Source organism: Alosa sapidissima, chromosome 12, assembly GCF_018492685.1.
Source record: "Alosa sapidissima isolate fAloSap1 chromosome 12, fAloSap1.pri, whole genome shotgun sequence".
Classification (NCBI taxonomy): domain Eukaryota; kingdom Metazoa; phylum Chordata; class Actinopteri; order Clupeiformes; family Clupeidae; genus Alosa; species Alosa sapidissima.
The window spans coordinates 35,658,673-35,678,465 of NC_055968.1; the positions used below are offsets into that span (position 1 = coordinate 35,658,673).

General features: G+C 48.7%; 1 protein-coding gene across 2 annotated transcripts in view; it reads right to left on the reverse strand.

The window, feature by feature from the left end:
- The window catches only part of map1sa (microtubule-associated protein 1Sa), a 43,765-nt gene that overhangs the window by 12,208 nt on the left and 11,764 nt on the right, over positions 1 to 19,793 (reverse strand). For both annotated transcript variants that reach the window (XR_006020964.1, XM_042056100.1), the window contains exon 2: positions 16,592 to 16,693. Coding sequence is in view for 1 of the 2 variants with exons in the window: in XM_042056100.1 (XP_041912034.1) it covers positions 16,592 to 16,693 (102 nt within the window). In the remaining variant the exon portion in view is untranslated. The remainder of the gene's footprint in view (positions 1 to 16,591; positions 16,694 to 19,793) is intronic.

Sequence of the window (19,793 nt, forward strand, 5' to 3'; positions counted from 1 at the left end):
CAGCACATACATTGGCCATGGCTTCATTGTTCAGAGTTAGCATTTGTGGGCTCGGTTTAGGCCCTGTATTAAAAACGGATATCTTTGTATGAAATACCAGCATTGCTCTAATCGAGTGGTTTCTAGGTCTACCAAGAGCACAAGAGAAGCATTCACCTTGAGAAAGATGAGTCTTGTGTCAAAGCCAACAGAACAGCCTTCAATAAAAGCACTCGTGACACACACATAACACAGAGTCACATGCCCCATGGTAACACACACACACACACACTCTAATTTCCTACTAAATAACCCTATTGATAACACTCTCTCAACCAATAAAGAATCCTGTTGATAACACTATGTCAACCAATAAAAGAGGGGAAAAAATCTGTGGAATTCACTACGAGAGCAAAAGACCCTGTTATTTCCCTGATCTTAGCATTCTCACTGCTCACCAGAGAGGGGCAATAAACCATCCATGTTCTTCACGTTCCCTCTGCTCACCAGAGAGGGGCAATAAACCATCCATGTCCTTCACGATGCCACTGCTCACCAGAGAGGGGCAATAAACCATCCATGTCCTTCACGATGCCACTGCTCACCAGAGAGGGGCAATAAACCATCCATGTCCTTCACGATGCCACTGCTCACCAGGAGACACACCGAGCTGGTTAGTAGTGTCCATCTTAAACTTGACCCCGCCCCAAAGCCATTAGCGGAAGGTCAAGGGTGAGAGTGGAGGCAGATTACAGTGAGGTGCCGGGGTCAGATGAGGAGACGGCCAATCGGATGAGACATCGTGCCAGCAGCAGCAGATGACTCACTGTATAGCCACTACCACACCACTACCAAGCATCCACAACACTTTAGCTTTTCACCAAAACTGAGATCATCTACTACTGTGTGGTCCACTAATAAAAAAAGTGATGACTACCATTTTAACTTCACAAAGTAGCCTACTTGATGACTGAATAATTAAATCACTTCCTGACATCCACAAGACCTTTACTTACTTTCATACATCCTATCCATTACTCACTAAACTTACTTACTAGAAATTGATAAGAAATTGAGAGCATGTACTGAAAAATGACAACAACCCTACCATTTAAACTTCATAAATTATCCATATGACTGAATAAGTTCCAAATAATTAGATAACTTAGAACCTAGTAATATCTCTTGAGTTGCTGTAACTCAACCAGATGTTCCCCTGGAGCTAGGAGAAACAACTACTTTGGACGCATTCAGCGATTTAAAAACAAACAGCACATTCTGTAAGTTACAGGAAGCCAGTGCAGGATATAAGTAAGTATGACTTGAGCATGTATAAAACATAGTTGCTGTAACTCAGCAAGGTGATAGTGCTAGTAGACATGATGAGCGCAGCTCTGTTACTGAATCAAACGTTTTCACAAGCAGACAGGAAACCGTGGTGGGCACAGAGAGGAGCATTATGGGATAGGCTGCAGCTGTGGTCATCCATGGAGGACCATACCGAGCTCCTGATTGGATTAGGGCTCCATTAAGGAAGTTAAAGGGGCATCTGGACACTCGGAGGTAATGGCCCTGGCCCTCAGGATTACCCAGAAGCACTATTAGCCAAGCAGAGCCTGTGGTGCAGCACGGCCGTGTGTATGCTGACGAAGCATATCTCTCAGACGAGCTCCATGTTCAGCGCGCCACACACACACACACACGGTGGCGCTCACACACACACACACACACACATGCTGGCGCACACACACACACACACACGGCCGTGTGTACGCTGACAAAGCACATCTCTCAGACGAGCTCCATGTTCAGCGCGCACACACACACACACACACACACACACACACACGCGCTGGCACGCTTACACACACGACCGTGTGTATACTAACGAAGCACATCTCTCAGCGAGCTCCATGTTCAGCGCGCACACACACGCACACGCACACACACGACCGTGTGTATACTGACGAAGCACATCTCAGACAAGCTCCATGTGCAGCTAGTCGGTGTGTGTGTAATTATGCTACAGCACCTGGACTTCAAAGAGACCTCACAGCTATACCATCTTAAGGGGGAGGGGCGTTCTGAAGATAATTTACTACATGGTGAATTTTCCCTGTTTGATAAAAGTCAAAGTTAAGTTTACTAGTGCTACTTTATGTCTGATGTTTTTTGTCTATACTTCAGTGGCATCACATGTCATTAACATGTGCACAGGCCTGTATACATACATACATGCATCATGCATGCATACTCGTTTTCATATATATATATATATATATATCTGTGTGTTTGTGTGTGCATGAGTGTATGTGTGTGTGTGTGTGTGTGTGTGTGCATGATGAGTGTATAGATTAGTGTGTGTGCGAGTGTGATGAGTGTATATATCTGTGTGTGTGTGTGTGTGTGCATGATGAGTGTATATATCTGTGTGTGTGCGTGAGTGATGAGTGTATATATCAGTGTGTGTGTGTGTACATGAGTGTGATGAGTGTATATATCTGCGTGTGTGTGTGCGTGAGAGTGTGTGTGTGTGTGTGTGTGTGTGTGTGTGTGTGTGTGTGTGTGTGTGTGTGTGTGTGTGTGTGCTGCATGATCATGCTGTGGTGATCTAAATCGGTAACACACGCCTGAGCTCTCTGTTGAGACAAAGCTGCAGCTGGTGTCGCCTCATTTCTCTTTATAAAGCACTCATATGTGCTCCTGACACCCTTAGACACACACATGTGTGTGTGTAACAGAGTGTGTGTGTGTGTTTGTGAGTGTGTAACAGTGTGTGTGTGTGTGTAACAGAGTGTGTGTGTGTGTGTGTGTGTGTGTCAATACTGCAGCCTCTGCTCACTCCGGCTCCTCATGGCCTGCTCTTAAGTCACTATAATTAAAGCATTGGCTAAGTATGAGCACGACACACACGCAGCACGCACGCGAAATGCAGACGTAGAAATGTGGGTGGTCTTCACAAAATGACTCAGTCATGTCTCAACACTGGCTGCGTCTGGTGCTGTGTGGCTGTGTGTGTGTGTGTGTGTGTGTGTGTGTGTGTGTGTGTGTGTGTGTGTGTGTGTGTGTGTGTGTGTGTGTGTGTGTGTGTGTGTGTGTGTGTGTGTGTGTGATATATTTGGGTTCCTTATCATCACAGAATCGGCAAAGATATGTGTACATATATGGTTTGTGTCGTTAGGTTGGTGTGTTCCTAGTCTATTTGGGTTTTGTGTGCGTGCGTGTGCGTGCGCGCGCGCGTGTGTGTGTGTGTGTTAGAGGAGAAAAGCAGTCATGCATGGCACTATAGAGAGAGCGATCACACACCTAGTCCCCCCCCCCCCCCCCCCCCAAGCTCTTTTGGTCCTGGCTGGCATCTTCTCCCCTGGGGGCTACAGAGCCACACACACACACACACACAGGTCACAGACACACACTTACAGATACTGTACACAGATGCATGCGCATGCACACACACACACACTGATAAAGTGAATTACAAAACAGGATACACCCACATTTTCATTCACACACACTCACACACACACACCAAAGATACACAGATACTGTACACAGTAAACATATTCACACTAAAAAAGCAAACTAAAACAGCCAGGAGGATACACACACACACTTTCATATCTCTCTCTCTCTCTCTCTCACACACAGGCAAACAGTTGAGCACACTGCACAGCGCTTCTCTATTTGTCAAAATACGATGATCCAGCAATCAGGACATATTAGCAGGAAAAACTGCAAGGTTCACACACTGCCACTGCTTGTGACATAGCCTTCAGTGGCAGTGTGTGTGTCTGTGACACACACTTCAGTGGTTAGGGCCTTGTCAGCATTAAACTCATGCTGAAGGGAAACCTGCACAGGAGAGGGAGGGAGGGAGGGAGAGAGAGAGAGAGAAACCTGCACAGGAGAGAGAGAGAGAGAGAGAGAGAGAGAGAGAGAGAGAGAGAGAGAGAGAGAGAGAGAGAGAGAGAGAGAGAGAGAGAGAGAATCACATTCACGGAGACTTGACTGCACCCAATCCTGGTGACAGGGGGGGGGGGGGGTGGACTTGACTTGGGATGCCTCACCAGCCCCCTCCTAACCAGCCACATCCAGATGCAGCACAGCTCTCAATATTTAATATGGACTGCCAACACACACACACGCTGGCGCACACATGTGCTGCCCCACCCTTTCCTGATAGCTGTGATCTCTGTACATGGAGGTTGTGTGTGTGTGTGTGTGTGTGTGAGAGATCATCAGTCCACTGGGGAGTCATGATGGCAGCAGCTGTTCTCTGTATACCGGAAGCTGATACCACCACCCCCCCCCCCCCCCCCCCCCCCGAGAAACCAGAGTCAGCGCTGTGTCTGCAACATGGGCAAACCACCAGCTCTCAGTGGGGCGCACACACGCACGCACGCACGCACACACGCACACACGCACACACACACACACACACACCAGATTCAATTCAAAACAACCTGATGTTTTCCGTTTGAACATACAAAATCCACAGGAAGGTGGATGGACATTTAGACCTCTGCACTAGGGGTGTAAAGGTACACAGAAGTCACAGTTCGGTTCATACCTCGGTTCGGACATCACGGTTCGGTACGAGTTCGGTACAATGGAGGGAAAAGCTAAACAAAAATGCAAAAAGCAAATTTTATTGTGCATGTCTCAGGCTGTACCACCTAGTGTCATGTCTCTCCCCTGAGCTATCTGCAACAGCCTGAAGTGTGTAAGATGTAAACAGACTCCATCTGTAACTTGTAAACAAAATAAGATACAGTAATCAGCTATAAAACTAAAAATAGGCCTACAGCATCTCTTATTTCTGAAAGTGCAAATTACATAGAATAATGATTTTTAAAAATCCACTTAAGCAAGACCTTCAATATCCGTGTTTAGTTGTATATGGAAGGGTCTACAATTTGCCTCAATATTTTTCAGTGTGTGTACAGTAATAATCTACTAACTGTGAAAATATCACATTATTTTGTCTTTTATAAAAAAACGAAATTGCTCCTTTAATTCCATAAAGACTACAACTAGAAGTCACGTGACTTTACCCTTTGATGTTAACTCACCGTAGCATGATTTGTTTATTAGCCTGGTTCGTGGTTAGCTTTGACACTTTCTTTTACGGTCTATGCACTTAACACTGCCAGCTCCTCGTGTGAGAAGTTACAAGTTACCCTAACATACAAGGTAATTACCACGCGATTTACATAGCTTTCTGTCATTACGAAATCATTTTAAGCCATAGGTTTTGGCCCTATTTGTATCCAAAGGCTGGTGAAGCGCAGGGGAAGTTTTTTCCTCGTTTCAGTGATTGGTAGCCTAGGCTACATCATCTGGGTGATGGCGTCGAATATGTGTAGCATGTTCGATATATTTCCACTCACATAACGTTAGCCAACAACTGCTGAACAACGCCGACACACAGATTCGTCTTATCCACCACTCTCTCGCCTGTACTACTGTAACTGAAGTTCTCAAACTTGCAATCTTAAAGAGACCAGCAGGTCCTCTAACTCTTGTGGGTCGCCACCTTCACAGCTGCTGGCTCAACCAATCACTTCACTGTGTCCAATCATGACACTCAGCTCATCCACTCACCCCCTGGCTAGTAGTGGCCATGCTCATGGGAGAGGCACGCCCAGGACACAACTTCCTGTTTTACATCCTACAGTCGAGAGGGACGCAGATGGATGGAGAGATTTGACACAGTGTTGTGGATGAATAGTCCAGCTATGACACAGTGTTGTGGATGAATAGTCCAGCTATGACACAGTGTTGTGGAGGAATAGTCCAGCTATGACACAGTGTTGTGGATGAATAGTCCAATATGACACAGTGTTGTGGATGAATAGTCCAATATGACACAGTGTTGTGGATGAATAGTCCAGCTATGACACAGTGTTGTGGATGAATAGTCCAATATGACAGTGTTGTGGATGAATAGTCCAATATGACACAGTGTTGTGGATGAATAGTCCAGCTATGACACAGTGTTGTGGATGAATAGTCCAGCTATGACACAGTGTTGTGGATGAATAGTCCAGCTATGACAGTGTTGTGGATGAATAGTCCAGCTATGACACAGGGTGTGTTCGAAACGGGAGACAGCTGCCTACTGCCTCCCTCCCTACATAGAGAGCTGTCTCACTAGACATGATTTTGGATTAAATGCATCTTTTAAAAATGAGCGTAGCACTCTAGAATCTTTGGTTAACACTACGGTATGACGTTAGCAAAGGCCTGACGTTAAACTAAATTAGCTTACGTAAGCTAGCAGGCTAACGGTATAAATTAGTTTTACGGCCGGCAGATATATCAGACCAGACGCTATTACTGGTTACAACAATGGCATAATCAGATAGTAAATTGTTTATTTCTCATCTCTAATCTACAAATCTAAGCAAAATAAGGTCACACAAATTACATTTTAAACAGATTCAGCAGCCATTACCGATGTCATCCGCCATGTTTGTTTACCTTTCACAGCTGTTTCAGACGTTGCCGCAAGGGTACGTCAGAATTATGGGTAGGAGGGAGCATGAAGTGTGCATCGATGCTGCCTCCAAAAATTAATGTTATTTGGGAATTCTAAGATATCTTAAAAGGCAGCAGAATTTGTTTTTTCGGTTTCGAACCGCACTTGCTGCCTTGCTCCCCAGTTAGATATCTTAAAAAGCAGCAACTTTGCCCGTTTCGAACACACCCACAGTGTTGTGGAGGAATAGTCCAGCTATGACACAGTGTTGTGGATGAATAGTCCAGCTATGACACAGTGTTGTGGATGAATAGTCCAGCTATGACACAGTGTTGTGGATGAATAGTCCAGCTATGACACAGTGTTGTGGAGGAATAGTCCAATATGACACAGTGTTGTGGAGGAATAGTCCAGCTATGGGCAGCCATGTAAACACCCACCCTCAGTGTGTGCGTGTGTGTATGCATGCATGTGTGTGTGTGTGTGTGTGTATGCGTGTGTGTGTGTGTGTAAAGTACAGTATGCATGTGTGTGTGTATGTGCGCGTGTGTGTGTGCGTGCGTGTACAGTATGCATGTGTGTGTGTATGTGTGTGTGTGTGTGTGTGTGCGCGTGCGTGTAAAAGCATGTAAACACCCTCTCTCAGTGGAGTGCGTCATCCTGACTTGAAGCTGACGCCAGAGCGCACACACACCACATCTCTACCAAACTGACGTGGATTTTTATATGCGTAAGCAGACAGACACACACACACACACACACACACACAAAGCTTCATATTATATCTGACACAAAAACACACAATGCAACGCAAGCTTGTATGGGTCAAAATGTCAAAGGCTCTTTCTGTGCCCTCCTGTGTAACGGCCTGATAACTGCTAATGTCCCGTATAATCACTGAAATGTGACGTTAAAGAGGGAAACTGAGATGGAGCAGAACACACACACACACGCACAGACACACACGCACACACACACAGAGACACACACACACACACACACACACACGGAGACACACACACACACACACACACACACACAAAGAGGGTGTTCTGTAATGGCTGTTGTGTGTATGTGTGGGGGTCGCCTGCTGATCTGCTGATGTTAGTGATGGCCCCCTGACACAGTGTGTGCATTGTGGACATGACATGAAGTGGTCCTCAGAGAGCGCCATGTGTTTGCCCAGGGTGCCTTTGTGTGTGTGTGTGTGTGTGTGTGTGTGTGTGTGTGTGTGTGTGTGTGTGTGTGTGTGTACAGGGTGCCTGTGGGTGTGTGTGTGTGCCCAGGGTGCAAAGCAAACTGTGTAAAGGCACCAGCGGTCAGAGCAGCTCCTGGGGTCTGCAGGACTGACGCAGCTGTGAAAGCCCAGATTGCTCACAGCACTGGGACTGGCAAGAGCCTGCCGGCACCCGCAGAGAACGTATATATACTTTTTTTTTGATCCCGTGAGGGAAATTTGGTCTCTGCATTTAACCCAATCAGTGAATTAGTGAAACACACACAGCACACAGTGAGGTGAAGCACACACTAATCCGGGCGCAGTGAGCTGCCTGCAACCACAGCGGCGCTCGGGGAGCAGTGAGGGGTTAGGTGCCTTGCTCAAGGGCACTTCAGCCGCGGCCCACTGGTCGGGGCTCGAACCAGCAACCCTCCGGTTACAAGTCCAGAGTGCTAACCAGTGACCCACGGCTTCCCCTTCAAGGCAACTCCAGTGCCCGTGTGTGTGTGTGTGTGTGTGTGTGTGTGTGTGTGTGTGTGTGTGTGTGTGTGTGTGCTGTGTGCGCCTGCGTGTGCTGTGTGTGTGTGTGCGTGTGTGTGTGTTGAGTGCGCGCCTGCGTGTGTGTGCGCGCGTGTGCCTGTGCGTGTGTGCTGTGTGCGGTGTGCGCCTGCGTGTGCTGTGTGTGTGTGTGCGTGTGTGTGTGTTGAGTGCGCGCCTGCGTGTGTGTGCGCGCGTGTGCCTGTGCCTGTGCCTGTGTGTGTGTGTGTGCGTGCGTGCGTGCGTGCGCACCAGGGTATGTGTTGTGAAAAGAACAGATTGAGCTGGAGGCGAGGGGGTAGGAAGAAGGGTGGTAAGAAAGTCAGGGCAGGTCATTCACCCTCATAGCACCAGCACCGACTGGAGAACCGCATAGAACACCAGAAACGGCTGGCCAACTGCATAGAACACCAGAACTGGCTGGCCAACTGCACAGAACACCAGAACCGGCTGGAGAACCGCACAGAACATCACTATCAACTGGCCATTCGTGAGTCGTATACCAGACCTGTCAGAACAGATTGTGCTGAAGGGAAGATGGAAACGAGGGGACGGACTGACCACAGACACACACACACACACACTACAGACACACACACTCACTACAGACACACACACACACACACACACTACAGACACACACACACTACAGACACACACACTCACTACAGACACACAAACACACACACTACAGACACACACACACTACAGACACACAAACACACACACTACAGACACACACACACACACTCACTACAGACACACACACTCACTACAGACACACACACTCACTACAGACACACACTCACTACAGACACACACAACAGACACACACACACTACAGATACACAGTCACTACAGACACACACTCACTACAGACACACACTCACTACAGACACACACACACTCACTACACACTCACTACAGACACACACACTCACTACAGACACACACACTCACTACAGACACACACACTCACTACAGACACACACTCACTACAGACTGCATTAACACACACACACACACACACTCACTACAGACTGCATTAACACACACACACACACACACTCACTACAGACTGCATTAACACACACACACTCACTACAGACACACTCACTACAGACACACACTCCCTACAGACACACACTCACTACAGACTGCATTAATACACACACACACACTCACTACAGACACACACTCCGTACAGACACACACTCCCTACAGACACACACTCCCTACAGACACACACTCCCTACAGACACACACTCACTACAGACACACACTCACTACAGACACACACTCACTACAGACTGCATTAATACACACACACACTCCGTACAGACACACACTCCCTACAGACACACACTCCCTACAGACACACACTCCCTACAGACTGCATTAACACACACACACACACACACACACTACAGACACACACTCACTACAGACTGCATTAATACACACACACACTCACTACAGACTGCATTAATACACACACACACTACAGACACACACTCACTACAGACTGCATTAATACACACACACACTCACTACAGACTGCATTAATACACACACACACTCACTACAGACACACACTCCCTACAGACACACACTCCCTACAGACACACACTCACTACAGACACACACTCACTACAGACTGCATTAACACACACACACACACACACACACTACAGACACACACTCACTACAGACTGCATTAATACACACACACACACTCACTACAGACTGCATTAATACACACACACACACTCACTACAGACACACACTCACTACAGACTGCATTAATACACACACACACACAAACACACACACTCACTACAGACACACACTCACTACAGACTGCATTAATACACACACACACACACACACACTCACTACATACTGCATTAATACACACACACTCACTACAGACAAACACTCACTACAGACACACACTCACTACAGACACACACTCACTACAGACTGCAATAATACACACACTCACTACAGACACACACTCCCCACAGACACACACTCCCTACAGACTGCATTAATACACACACACACTAACTACAGACACACACTCCCTACATACTGCATTAATATACACACACACACACACACACACACACACACACACACTCCCTACAGACACACACTCACTACAGACACACACTCACTACAGACGCTTTAATACACACACTCACTACAGACCGCTTTAATACACACACTCACTAGACACACACTCACTAGACACACACTTACTACAGACCACTTTAATACACACACACTCACTACAGACACACACTCCCTACAGACTGTTTTAAGACACCAGGCTGCTTTAAGACACACACACACACACACTCACTGAACTCTGAGTTTAGAGAGGGTGTGTTTTAACGCAGGTCTAACCGAGTATGTGTCTGATTGTGACACATCTGCCCTGGTCCCTACAGAGTCAGCCTGAATGGGGCAGTGAGGGGCATCAGCCTGAATGGGGCAGTGAGGGGCATCAGCCTTAATTAGGCAGTGAGGGGCATCAGCCTTAATTAGGCAGTGAGGGGCATCAGCCTTAATGCTGTAGGGACCAGGGCAGTGAGGGGCATCAGCCTTAATGCTGTAGGGACCAGGGCAGTGAGGGGCATCAGCCGTAATGCTGTAGGGACCAGGGCAGTGAGGGGCATCAGCCTTAATGCTGTAGGGACCAGGGCAGTGAGGGGCATCAGCCGTAATGCTGTAGGGACCAGGGCAGTGAGGGGCATCAGCCGTAATGCTGTAGGGACCAGGGCAGTGAGGGGCCAGTGGCAGCTGTCAGCAAACACTCGTTAATCAGACGAATTCTGCAGTGGCCACATCACACCACACCACACACATGCCTGAGCATGTGTACACACGCACACACACACACACACACACACTTTGAGTACATACACCACCACAACACAACAAGCACATGCCTGAGCATGTATGCATGCACGCGCGCACACACGCACACGCACACACACACGTTAAAGTAGATGAATGCGAGATTATGGTGCTTGCACACACTCATATGGTTACGTGCACACACACACACACACACACACTCACAGGCACACGCACACACACACACGGTTTCATGTCATCAGCAGGAATCTACTGTACACTGCGCATATGCGCACACCCACTTACACACACACAGACAACTGACACAGACACAGACAGAGACACACACACACACTACTAATACACACACACACACACACACACTCCAACAGACTACTGATACATTTACCACACCCACTGCTGGCCCCACACACACACACACACACACACACACACACACACACACACACACACACACACAAAGACACACTTCTGAGAGCCTGTAGAAAACAGACTCCCTGAAAGGCGTTGACCTACTTTGCCAGTTGAGGATCGCAATACTTTCATACATTTCTCCAGCAGACACTAGTGTGAATGTCTGTCTGTGTGTGTATATGTGGGTATATATGCGTGTCTGTGTGTGTGTGTGTTGAGGATCACAATACTTTCATACATTTCTCAAGCAGACACTAGTGTAAGCCAGCAGGAAACCAGCTCCTGCCGTGTGTGTATGTGTATGTGTGTGTGTGTGTGTGTGTGTGTGTGTGTGTGTGTGTGTGTGTGTGTGTGTGTGTGTGTGTGTGCGCGCGCGCATCTCTCCCTCTCTCTTTCCAAGCTGAACACAAACAAAGACGGGGGCAGGAGAACTATGGGAGAGTGTGTGTTGGGAAAGGAGTGTGTGTGTGTGTGTGTGTGTGTGTAAGGGAGAGAGTGTCTATGTATGTAAGTGTGAGGGTGACTATGTGCTCGAGTGTGTGCATGTTTTTCTCTGGAGTCACTGTCACCATGATACCATGATTCATTGAGGGCTTGCACACTTCCAGACACACACACACACACACACTCGAGCACATAGTCACCCTCACACTCACATACATAGACACTCTCTCCCTTACACACACACACACACACTCCTTTCCCAGCACACACTCTCCCACAGTTCTCCTGCCCCAGAGTGTGTGTGTGAGTGTGTGTGTGGAAGTGTGCAAGCCCTCAATGACTCATGGTGTCATGGTGACAGTGACTCCAGAGAAAAACGTGCACACACACACACACACGAGTTGAAAATGAAAGGATCCCTGAAGACCAGCATAGAAAACACACACAGGCATGGTGGAACTTGCTGGAAGTCCGAGTCACCGAAGTGAAACCTCACACACACACACACAGGCAGTCACACACACACACACACCACTTTGAATGTGTGAGGGGTTAAACAGACTTTCTAATCCTTGACCCCCCCCCCACACACCACCTCCCTGCCCTCAGCTCCACCAGGGGGCATCAGCTGGTGTGTCCTGTGTGCCAACTGCAGGATGAACCCCCTCACCCATGACCCAGCCACTATGTGTGTGTGTGTGTGTGTGTGTGTGTGTGTGCGCGCTTCTGCTGGGATACATGGGAGCTTCTGCTGCGAATGTGTGTGCGGTGTGTGTGTGTGTATGTATATTTGTGTGTGTGGGGGGGGAGTAGGTCTGGCGGCTTCTGCTGCGAATGTGTGTGTGTGTGTGTCGATGGGGGGGGGGGGGTTGTAAAGCCGATTGACGGGACTTTCCTTAAAGGCCGTCGTTAATCACTGGTCAGCTTACACTGAATCTGGGGGGGGGGGGGGGGGGGCGAGATAAGGCAGAGATAGATAGAGAGAGAGACAGAGAGACAGACACACACACACACGCAAAAGTAAGTGTGGACCAGAGGGTTCAACATCAGTTTACTACCTCAGAAGTGTTTTCTTTTTCTAATATCTGATTTTAAAGAATCTACACCAGCACCAATTCCATTAGGACCCACACCCTTAATTCTGAGCTTAAAAGGCGCGGGCACACACACACACACACACACCAGTGACACACATGTCAGGAACTCAGCTGCGTGTCAGGAGTGTGTGACGGGAAAAGCCCACAGGATGGAGATTTGTGGGATATCAGCTGCTCCATCAGCTGTTCAGGACACACACACACACACACACACACACACACACACACACACACACACACACACACACACACACACACACACTCATGCACAATCACAAACATGCATGCATGTGCACACATGCACACAAAAACAAAATATTATACATCCACAAAGTGTGCACACACACACACAGACACGATGGTAAAAATGCTCCAGTCCCCTGTGTTTTGTGGTACTTTCCCAGAATGCCCGGCGGGGGGTTTGGCATGGTCGGCCTGGCGGGGGAGAGAGTTGGCATGATGGACCTGCTTGCCCACCACAGCCATGTCTCCCGTGCCAGCCTGGTCTGTGGCAGGGGCGCTCGAAACCCAAGGCTATTGTTTCGGTTTCGCTCAGACGCTCACTTCTGGAGCCAGGACTGCAGGGTCTGAAATTAGAGAGAAGCGCTCTGGCATTCTCCAAAGCCACATCCTGAACGGGAGCCTGGGCGCTCCATAAAAGGAGAAATTAACTCCCAGTGATGCTAGCGCTAGCACAACACAACGGCACGACATCACACAGCACACTAACTCCCAGTGATGCTAGCGCTAGCACAACGGCACGCCATCACACAGCACACTAACTCCCAGTGATGCTGGCACAACACAACGGCTTGCAATCACACAGCACACTAACTCCCAGTAATGCTAGTGAGCGCTAGCACAACACAACGGCACGCCATCACACAGCACACTCACAACCAGTGATGCTAGCGCTAGCACAACACAACGGCACGCCATCACACAGCACACTCACAACCAGTGATGCTAGCGCTAGTACATCACACAGCGCATTAACTCCCAGTGATGCTAGCACAACACAACGGCACGCCATCACACAGGACACTAACTCCCAGTGATGCTAGCACAACACAACGGCACGCCGTCACACAGCACACTCACAACCAGTGATGCTAGCGCTAGCACAACACAACGGCACGCCATCACACAGCACACTCCCAACCAGTGATGCTAGCGCTAGCACATCACACAGCACACTCACAACCAGTGATGCTAGCGCTAGCACAACACAACGGCACGCCATCACACAGCACACTCACAACCAGTGATGCTAGCGCTAGCACAACGGCACGCCATCACACAGCACACTAACTCCCAGTGATGCTAGCGCTAGCACAACGGCACGCCATCACACAGCACACTAACTCCCAGTGATGCTAGCGCTAGCACAACGGCACGCCATCACACAGGACACCAACTCCCAGTGATGCTAGCACAACACTACGGCACGCCATCACACTAACTGCCAGTGATGCTAGCGCTAGCACAACACAACGGCACGCCATCACACAGCACACTCACAACCAGTGATGCTAGCGCTAGCACAACACAACGGCACGCCATCACACAGCACACTCACAACCAGTGATGCTAGCGCTAGCACAACACAACGGCACGCCATCACACAGCACACTAACTCCCAGTGATGCTAGCGCTAGCACAACGGCACGCCATCACACAGCACACTAACTCCCAGTGATGCTAGCGCTAGCACAACGGCACGCCATCACACAGGACACCAACTCCCAGTGATGCTAGCGCTAGCACAACGGCACGCCATCACACAGGACACCAACTGCCAGTGATGCTAGCACAACACTACGGCACGCCATCACACTAACTGCCAGTGATGCTAGCGCTAGCACAACACAACGGCACGCCATCACACAGCACACTCACAACCAGTGATGCTAGCGCTAGCACAACACAACGGCACGCCATCACACAGCACACTCACAACCAGTGATGCTAGCGCTAGCACAACACAACGGCACGCCATCACACAGCACACTAACTCCCAGTGATGCTAGCGCTAGCACAACGGCACGCCATCACACAGCACACTAACTCCCAGTGATGCTAGCGCTAGCACAACGGCACGCCATCACACAGGACACCAACTCCCAGTGATGCTAGCGCTAGCACAACGGCACGCCATCACACAGGACACCAACTGCCAGTGATGCTAGCACAACACTACGGCACGCCATCACACAGGACACCAACTCCCAGTGATGCTAGCACAACACTACGGCACGCCATCACACAGCACACTCACAACCAGCCCTCTGGTGAGAAAGCAACAAGTCTGGGGTGTATGGTATGTGTGTGAGTGGGAGTGAGTGATAGAGAGGGACAGTGTGTGTGTGTGTGTGTGGTGTGTGTGAGAGAGGGACAGAGTGTGTGTGTGTGTGTGTGTGTGTGTGTGTGTGAGTGAGAGAGAGGGAGGGAGAGACGGAGAGACGGAGAGACTGGGTGGGTGTAGCTGGCCAAAAAGGGACACCCTATGGAAATAGACTTAATTAAATTACTGGGATAAAAATGGCCGACATTTCAGTCCATCACACTTGATCAAATGGCCTTCAGGGACAGACTGTGGGCGCCACTTTTGACATACCTTCATCACTTCATCAGAGTGTGTGTCAGGGCAAAGCTCTTCTATTACTCGTGTGTGTGTGTGTGTGTGTGTGTGTGTTACAGTTGACTGGTGCTACAGGCAGCAGACCCTTAACTTTCTCATTGTGCGTGAAGTTGTGCTAGTGTGTGTGTGTATTTGTAAATGTGTGAAGGTGTGCTAGTACTGAAAATGTTGTGAATCAGCCTCATTTCTGTAAATGTACATACTGCGTACTTCTTATGGTCATCTGTGATTTTTGTACCCATGTGTACCCTGTGTGTGTCTCTGGTCTGTATGCAAGCATCCTTTGTTTATCCTTGAATTCAATAAAAACTTGTCTAGAGGCTTTTGCCCATCACCAGGTGTGAAATGTTAATGTTAGTAGAACAGCATGTGTCCAGGCCTCTGAGGAACTACCCAGGAAAGGGGGTAGTTTTAATTAAAAGCTAATAGAAGCTGACCAGACCTGATGAAGGCCTAATCCTCATCCTCCCTTTCTATTGCATATTCAAACTGGGTTGGACCTAGAGGTCACTCCTTCTTTTGTTTGTAACATAAAGTTAGTTTCTGTTTCTGTATAGTCAGAGAAGTGAGAGAATACTGAGAATCTGGTGAAATCCATGATGGGGTGAAACAAACATGTACTTCTCTCCCTTGAGGGCCACTGGCCCCTCATTGAAAAGAATAAAGCCTGGATCCTGATCTTGCATCGTCCTGATTGAGTCTTAAGAGAAATATGGTAGTAAAAATATACTATCAGTATGTGTGTGTTTGAAGAGGTGTTTGTACTAGTGTGTGTTTGAAGAGGTGTTTGTACTAGTGTGTGTTTGAAGAGGTGTTTGTACTAGTGAGTGAGTGAGTGAGTGAGTGAGTGTGTGTGTGTTAGTTTGAGAGAGTGTGTGTGGGGTGAAACTGACCTTTGACTTGGTCGGAGAATAAGGCGGAGTGTCTGGAGATGAAGAGCTTGAGCTGCTCGTCCAGGTTACAGGCCTTCAGGTCCACCCCCCACGAGCGCAGGCCTGCCAGAGCACACAAGGGCACGTCAGCAAAGTACACTACGGGGTGTGTGTGTGTGTGTGTGTGTGTGTGTGTGTGTGTGTGTGTGTGTGTGTGTGTGTACCGGGTAGAATGCCGGTAGCACTGTGGTCAATTATTTATGCTGCAGCTTTCAGCTTTCACTGGACAGCTGATGGAGCCTCCACTTACACCCAGCAGCACTGCAGTCAGGGAGAGAGACCCACAGAACCCACACATGAGAGGGAGCCGTGTCTACCAGACAGCCAAATCATATGGGAGAAAGGAACCAATGAATACCAGAGAGACCGGTGCACATGGGACAAAGGCTGATTATGCACAAGAGAAAGAGATGGTTGCCCTCCAGACAGGGAGCCAGGGTCCAGACATGGGGCTACTACAGCATGTGGGACAAAGGTACCAATGTGTATCAGAGCACACAGAGATGGAGGATAGAGGGATGGAGAGATAGAGGGCCACCACAGAGGGGATCTGAGCACAGCACGTGATAAAGAGCCAGCTGCCCATCAGCCCCTGTGATCACACACACACACAGTCTTTCAGTGCAGAGGAGATTGAGACGGACAGGTGTCCATCACAGAGTGACCGAGATACCTAATAGAGCTCAGAGGAGAAAGGGACCAGCAGGCGTCTGTCAGAGCAGGAAAGAGAGGAAGAGAGACAGAGCAGGAAATAGAGGAGGAGAGAGAAAAGGCTCGTTTCTACCGGCGCACACAGAAGAAAGGGATCAGGGTCTGTCAGAAAAGGACAGGACAGGAGAACAGGACAGACGTCAGGCGGCCTGAATCTTCCATTACTGCAGAACCTCAGGCTCACCACACACACGCCACCCCAAACACGAGTCAGATCAGCCTGAGACAGACCTCACCACACACACACACACACACACACACACACACACACACACACACACACGTCAGATCAGCCTGAGAGACCGAGACCTCACCACACACACACGCCACCCCAGACGTGTCAGATCAGCCGGAGAGACTCCTTCTCGCTGAGAAACAGAGACCTCTTTTTCAAAGCACACACGCTCACACGTTTCAAAGCACACACACTCACACACACACACTCTGCTTAAACCTCTGATCAAAACAGCACACTCTGCTTAAACCTCTGATCAAAACAGCACACTCTGCTTAAACCTCTGATCAAAACAGCACACTCTGCTTGGCCTGAGTGTTAAACCTCTGATCAAAACAGCACACTCTGCTTAAACCTCTGATCAAAACAGCACACTCTGCTTAAACCTCTGATCAAAACAGCACACTCTGCTTGGCCTGAGCATTAAACCTCTGATCAAAACAGCACACTCTGCTTGGCCTGAGCATTAAACCTCTGATCAAAACAGCACACTCTGCTTGGCCTGAGCATTAAACCTCTGATCAAAACAGCACACTCTGCTTGGCCTGAGCATTAAACCTCTGATCAAAACAGCACACTCTGCTTGGCCTGAGCGTTAAACCTCTGATCAAAACAGCACACTCTGCTTAAACCTCTGATCAAAACAGCACACTCTGCTTGGCCTGAGTGTTAAACCTCTGATCAAAACAGCACACTCTGCTTAAACCTCTGATCAAAACAGCACACTCTGCTTGGCCTGAGCATTAAACCTCTGATCAAAACAGCACACTCTGCTTGGCCTGAGCATTAAACCTCTGATCAAAACAGCACACTCTGCTTAAACCTCTGATCAAAACAGCACACTCTGCTTAAACCTCTGATCAAAACAGCACACTCTGCTTAAACCTCTGATCAAAACAGCACACTCTGCTTGGCCTGAGCGTTCCGGTCGATCTCCCTGTGGCACCGTATATAATTAAAGTTAAACCTCAGTCCGCCGTATCTAACAAGCTCCCCCCACATAGCCGACTAAATCCCGACTCCATATGATTTAGCAGCAGGCTTAACATGTCAGAGCTCAGTATTAACGTCCACTCAGACCAACTCCAGCATCTCCTGATGGCACCCTGGAGAACCAGTGACCAGCACATCTCGCTTTGAGCCTTTTCCACTACAAAATGCATGCATCTCTACTCCAACGCAACACATCTGTCTGTCTGTCTGTCTGTCTGTCTGTGCATCTCTACTCCAACACGTCTGTCTGTGCATCTCTACTCCAACACAACACGTCTGTCTGTGAATCTCTACTCCAACACAACACTTCTGTCTGTGCATCTCTACTCCAACACAACACATCTGTCTGTGCATCTCTACTCCAACAACACGTCTGTCTGTGCATCTCTACTCCAACACTTCTGTCTGTGTCCAGTCCAACGCAACACATCAGTCTGTGTGTCTAGTCCAACGCAACACTGCAAAGGGGTCAAGCAGAGGGCTAGTGAACTTGCAAACGTGTTTGCAAACAAAACAGATGTGCACCTGCTCTCTCTGCCCGTGTGTGTGTGTGTGTGTGTGTGTGAGTGTTTACCTCTCTGCCAGATGTGCTCTCGGTTTCCCTCCGAAAATAATGTGTCTCATTAAGTTCATTAAACAACAACAGACTTAGAGACTCTGCCTTGAAGCAGGTCACGGAATACTGGGCCATTGTTTGTGTGTCGCCCACGACAACAGAGCTCTATAAATAGCGTCAGCAGCTGACTGCACAGCAGATGCTCCGACACTGTGGCCTGGCAGGGACTGGACAGCAAATCAGATTGAGGTCTGAGAGTAAAGTGCAACTGTTAGAGGGCTTATCAGTTTGACATTATGCCGGGAACACGAACACGAACACAGCCACACACACTCAGTGCACAGCATCTGGGAGGGAGCTGAGGCTCACAAATGTGCGCGGTCACACCCACATACACCCACCCACACAAACACACATACAAATACAGAGAGAGAAGTGCATGCGGGAAAACACACACAGAGTATTTCCTACAGTAAGTTCCGACAGATTCTGAGGAGCTTACACGGGACACCCTGGTGAGGCCAGGCCACTCTTAAGCCACAGTAAACACACTTGCTCACACACACACACATACACGTAAACACACTTGCTCACAGACACACACAGTAAGCACACTTGCTCCCTCACACACACACACTTGCTCTCACACACACATACACGTAAACACA